The sequence below is a fragment of the Lipotes vexillifer genome, unplaced genomic scaffold, assembly GCF_000442215.2.
Source record: "Lipotes vexillifer unplaced genomic scaffold, Lipotes_vexillifer_v1.1 scaffold86, whole genome shotgun sequence".
NCBI lineage: Eukaryota > Metazoa > Chordata > Mammalia > Artiodactyla > Lipotidae > Lipotes > Lipotes vexillifer.
Genome location: NW_006785406.1, coordinates 3,198,362 through 3,204,361, shown reverse-complemented (window position 1 = coordinate 3,204,361; position 6,000 = coordinate 3,198,362). Strand labels below are relative to the sequence as shown.

At 42.1% G+C, this 6,000-nt stretch overlaps 1 protein-coding gene across 1 annotated transcript; it reads right to left on the bottom strand.

Moving 5' to 3' along the window:
• Window positions 1-841: 841 nt before the first annotated feature.
• Window positions 842-4,882, bottom strand: ANAPC13 (anaphase promoting complex subunit 13). Its single transcript, XM_007457551.1, has 2 exons — window positions 4,763-4,882; window positions 842-981 (listed from the first exon to the last, which is right to left on the bottom strand). The coding sequence occupies exons 1-2, from the start codon at window positions 4,859-4,861 to the stop codon at window positions 856-858; spliced, it is 225 nt and encodes a 74-aa protein (XP_007457613.1). The 5' UTR covers window positions 4,862-4,882; the 3' UTR covers window positions 842-855.
• Window positions 4,883-6,000: the final 1,118 nt, after the last annotated feature.

Below are 6,000 nucleotides of genomic sequence, written 5' to 3'. Positions count from 1 at the left end.
AGATGTAAAAGCCAGGGCCTCTTCCCACAGAGTTTACAATCTGGGGAGAGAACAAAAGAGATACCACATAAAACAGGCAAAGAATTCTAGGAGATAATGTCCATCAATGCGTTTTCCAAAATACAAGTTATTGCACAAATGTGTAACTAAATATTGACTCCATGGTGTTTCAGTTATATCTGAAAGGGCTTTGAGAAAATAAGAAATCCTGTTACTGGGTAAAACTAATGGTCTATCTCGCCTTTCCAGGGGCACCAAAGGAAGCTGTAGGGGGAGCAGGGGTTAACCGTCAAGAAAGCTTTTAATTTGTAAATTTATCCAAAGTTTGAAAATACCATGGCGAATCTTAGGAATCCCAGTAGTCAGTGAATGGGCCATATATACGTCCATTACATCTACAGACTCCACACACATCCACTCAGATGATTCTCGGAATGCAGGTACATGAGAAGTTAATTCTCATGTCTAGCTTCGTCGTTCTCATGTCTGGCTTTCCCTCTCATATCTTCAATCACCTGTGTCACAGGACACATATAAGTAGTTGGGAAGCGTTAAACTCTGACAGTAAAGCAAAATCAGAGTTAAAGGCAAATGTTTAATGAATCATGCTCAAATACTAGCTAGTCAATGAAGAACTTTAGGTTCAAAGGGCCAGATATTCTGCAATCCCAAGAAATCGCAATCAGCTTCTGGTTCGGGTTGAGTATTTTCACATTGCATTTTGTGGCCACAAAATTAGTTAATACAGTTTTGAGCGTTGATCTAACACTAAAAGATTCAAATTAGGAGGCTGAAAGAAAACATTTTGTATCTGTGTATTAAAAAAAAATCTGTGGATGAACAAGGAGCCAGGCATCAGTTTCCAATGGGGGGAACGTTCTCATGGAGGTACTGTAAGGCCAAGTCAGTCCACTTCATTTCTTGTTCTTTAACAGATTCTGTGGTGCCACCATTGTCCTGTTCAGGTTCAGGAAGCTCATTCTGAAAAGGTACAATGGACATTCAGGACGATGTTACACTCTACGTTAACAAACCCCTTAAAACTCAAAAGCACTTGGAATTAAAACCTGTGAGTTCCTAGAAACAGGCAGCATAGAAGCGTATCCTAAGGAAAGAGCTAGAAAATAAAAAATGTGAGGAAACATCACAAGTCTCGCTCAAACGTGCCCCATCCGTCTCCAGCCGGGAGTGATGGCATTATGACTGGTACTTGTGTGGCAGGCAGCGTGGCAGAAGGCTCAGGACACAGGCTTCTGGGAGCCACTGGGATCCAAGGCCATGACTCCACCATTTGTTGGGTTACTCAGGCAAGGTATTCAGACCCTTGCAGCCTTTGCTTCCTCTTAGGCAATGAGAGAAAAAAGTAGTCACCATCTCACAGGAAGGCTGTGAGGGCTAAATGAGGAAATGCAGGTCAGGTGCCCAGCACTGCGTGCGGTATCCAGTGCAAGGACTAACTGTCATCCTTACTAGCGGCTAGGAACACTGAAAAGAGCCAGTACTAAATCTTTTTTTGGGAAGGCTGCTTTATAGAATACCATATTTGCTGGCATGTTCCTTAAGCACAAGAAAGGTATTCAACAACGATCCTGTATCCAATGTGCCTATATTATAATGGAGGTAGGAGCACTGAAAATGTAACACAATAGATGAGGCTGCCCCCTAGCGGTGGAGCAGGGCAACATAAAACAACATAGCCTACCCGCAACTTTCTTAAAATGGTAAGCCACGGGCCACACTTAGTGTAGAATCTGGGGAATTTTTTAAATATATTTCGAGCTTTACTGAGATTTAATTTACATATAACATTGTGTAAGTTTAAAATGTACAATGTGATGATTTGAATACACATATATAGTGAAATGATTACTGCAATAAGGTTAACACATCCATCACCTTGCACAGTTCACCATTTTTTGGCGTGTGGTGAGAAGTTTTTGATAGTTTCCTTGTATTTTAAATTTAAATTTATTACTACTGGAACTCTGTTTCGTACTAGAATTCACTGATACCAATATATTTCTTTTCAGTTATCTGAATTTACACTTTTTTTTAAGGGTAGCAAACTGTTATTCAATATCCAGACTTATGATTTCCCACTGGACTCCAATGTGCAGTATATGACTATAATAACGTTTTTCCTTCAAAGTGATGTTCAATATGAATAAAATGATTTAATTACAATATGTACAAGTATGTTTGAATCACATCTTGCTCTACAAATACTCAGATTCAAACAACTTGTACAAATTGAAAGGAACTACCATTTTCTCTAAAGCAATATCGCAAAGAGAAAGTTTTGTTTCAATAACTACTTACAGCTGACAAAGCATAAACAAGTCCTTGGTTAATCAATTATTTGATTCAGATATTACTTAATTTCATCTTGTTCTAAAATAACGTTTTTCACTTGGTCACTATTGTCTCTTGCAATGAATGCCAACAGATAAAATTGCATATATGCCTGGAAAACAAACACAAAGTATCATAAAGTATCGTGAACATAATAATCATCTATTGTGGGGTACTGCAAAAATGGCCACAATTCTTTGTAGCCACTCCTATGAAAAGGCACTGTCTATTTCCCCAATCTTGCATTGGGACTGATCATGTGACTTCTTGGCCTAGGCTCCATGAAGCCTTGCAGTTTCCTCTCATGCTGCTCTTAGAACCCTAAAATGATTGTGAAGTCTGGGCTAATCTGCAGGATCATGAGACTGTGGCCTAGTCAGCTCATCATCCCAGCCTCTAGCCAGCCTGCTGGCTGACTGCAAAACACCACCAAGTCCAGCAGAGATCAACCGAGCTGGCAAAGATCACAAGACTCTCTCAGCTGAATGACAAAATCATGACATAAATAACGGCTGTTTTAAGCCACTATGTTTTGGGGTTATTTGTTAGGCAGCAACAAAAGCTAACGACAAAAACATTGCCTTAGAATCACAAGTCCTGGGAAAAAACACAGATTAGCAACAGGGCCAGGCTACAACTTGGAAGTCAGCATGGAAATCTCCCTCTCCCTCAACCCCTTCCACACAAATGGTCCCCAAATCCTGCTATTAGCATGTCCAGTTTTCAGCAATTCCCCTCCACTTTCTTGCTTTTGTTTAGGTCCTCCTCCCTTGTTTAGACACTGCATTAGCTTCCTAATCGGTCTCTTTGCCCTGTCACTGGCCCCTTTCTCCTTGGCACACGTCCTCTAACAATGCTGCTAAACTGATTTTCTAATATATTTGACCATGGCAGATCTCTACTTTGAAGACCACTCACTCCTGGATATCCTCAGGATGAGGGCTAAGCATGGCATCAAATGCTCCTCTCAAAATTGGGTCCAAGACCAACTTTTCTCCCTACCTTTTATGAGAAGTACATCCTCCATCCACACTGAATTGCCTCACCATCTCCCAAAGCAGTTTAAAACTCTGAGCCTTTGCACATCTGTCCCCTCTGCTGGTTGGCCCTTGTCTACCCTCACTAAACCTCTTTTCCTCCCTATGACCAGCTTAAATGTGATTTATCTCTCTGAAGCCCTTCCTCATGCCCACCAGGCAATCAGCCACTTCTTATACTACACAGCTGTTCACAACCCTCACTTACAACACTTACTATTACAATTATTTATTGATATATGTTGCCTCTCTAGACTCCGAGGGGCAGAAACTGTACTTATGTTTACCAAGTCTTAAGGTACACAGTAGGCTTCAAGAATTGCTTGTGGAATGAAAGAACCACCACTGGACAGGATCTGGAGCCTCACAGACTTCGGTGTGAAGTCCAACTTATTGGCTACCAACCTTTGGGCAAGTTCCCCTCTTTGATCCTGTTTCCTTCCTATACAGTGGGCAGAACACAACCACCCTTGAAGGTTATTTTAAGGATACAGATAATGTATGTCAGATTTCAACCTTGGTCTATGACACAGAACAGGTATTCAATAAGTGGAACTATAATTCTCATTATGCTCTTTTGACTATTTTTCTAAACTTAAACTTAAGCTGTTACTTGTTATTTGTTATGTTTATCATTCACTGAACATACTACCTCTTATTCTTAGATGAAAATGTAAATGGAAGCAGCACATGGTCTGCCTGCAAGCTCTATTTTATTAATGGCTCTTTGCAATTGGCAGGCTCTAAAGAAAAACAGTCTCTGTTCTCCTTGCTAGGCCTCTGTGACATAAATAGGATTTTTAATAAATATTTATTCAAGCAAAATGTTTAGGTCACTTATTACGTTAGGTTTAACAAACTCATTGCAGGAGAATTTTCCAGAGGTCAGGAAAGAAAAGAGTGTGATGGTCTAAATGCAAAAGAAGAAAAGCCAGGTCTCTTCCAAATATTTTCCAGGGAACCTAGAATAGGTATGTGTTCCAAAAATGTGAGCTTCTAAAAATGTCAACTGAGAAACCACAGGTAGAGAAGAAATAAAGTGCATATGCCACTGCTTCTTGTTCCTCCTCATTGTGTGCATTAAACTTTCATCATCTGGTTTACTAGCTTTGGTGTGGTAGACAGAACATGGCTCAGAAGACCTGGGTTCTAGTTCTGGAATGACCCCCTAACTGAGCTGGTCACGTCAGCCTTCTGAACCACATTTCTCTTCAAAGTCAAGCTAAATGTTCTCCAGAAGCTTCTAGAGTTAGAGGACTCCACAGCTTTGATTTCTTTGCCTTACTAGTTTATTTGTCTTGATATCTTACCCCTACTAGGGTCTACCAGATCATACCTTTAACCTATCACCCTCAGCACCAATTACAGCCTACCAGTGGTATTGCAACATCCTCATAAGGCAGCTTGTCTTCTCGCCAAGCATCGTCAATCAAATCCAAGATCCTTCCATCTCTCTGTACCTCACTGTCCATTCTCCTGCAGCTTTGATCTTGCCAGATCTGTAAGCCAAAAAGATTATTTCTTAAACATGAAGACTGAGGAGATGATGTAATCTAGCAGTAGGGTTCTCCAGGCTTTTTAGCCTGGATGTGAATTGTGGCATATCACCCTGGGAAAGACTCATCTCATCTGGGTCAGGTTGCAGTTTATTTATAAGACCATAGTCCCTCCCAGCTGATTTTCCCGGTCACACACAGATTGCACCTTTCTGTAAGATTTTCTCAGATCACTCCAGCTTCAGCAGACATTCTGCCCTTGACCGGTTCCTTCTTGTCCTTATGATCCACTATACAAGTTAGGTCGGTTTTATGACTGATTGCTCAGGCATTACTGTTTCCAATTGCTGTGTGTAAAATTTGTATCAATGACTCAGCATAGCCTTCCCCAATCTGGCCTCAATCTTTTCCCACCTGTCCCTCTTCCAAACACCTCTAACTCTGCCATACTTTCCAACCTTTGCACTTAAAGGTCTCTTTGCCCCATCATTAACACCTACTCTTCCTTCCAAACTCAAAGTTGGGCGTCAGCTCATCGGGGTCAATATCCCATTTCCAGAATTAGGCGCTAAGGTGCCTTCACTCTTCGGGAGCTGAAAGGGTGGATAGCATAAGACGTGCAATGACCAGGACACGGCCACCATCCCAAGTACTTTGCCACACTTGCCAGAATAAGCCATTACCACTTTCCTGAACAAAAATTTTCTTACACATGTGACTATCCCAATTCTTGGAATGCACGATCTTGTTCCTTTTTTCCCCAGCTAACCCTCAGTCAGTCTAAAAACTTAGCTCCCAGGTCGCCTCCTGCAGGAACTTTCTCTAAGCGCCAAAGAGAACGCGGTCCCCGCCCCTCCGCAGGCCCCATAGTTCCCTGGGAGCAGTGAATGGTCCCCATCGGGAGCTTGTTACATTGCCCGTCACAGGGTCTTCCCAGACAGGCGGTGCGTACGTTCCCCGGGGCAGGGCAGTTTTATCCATCTCTGTTTTAGAGCTCTGCAAACATATAGTTACAGTAGCAAAGCTAGAACTTTTTCCCGCGCTAAAAATGACCCTCGTAGGCCACCACCATCCGTACAGGTGTGGGAGGCGGCCCCACAGCCGCGGCTTCCGGC

Bases quoted from the DNA above. Each gene is read 5' to 3' on its own strand.
- ANAPC13 (XM_007457551.1), bottom strand. From the start codon at position 4,861: ATGGACAGTGAGGTACAGAGAGATGGAAGGATCTTGGATTTGATTGAC. The intron at 982-4,762 runs GTAGGCTGTAAT...GTACCTTTTCAG, and splicing joins AGGATGTTGCAATACCACTG to AATGAGCTTCCTGAACCTGA.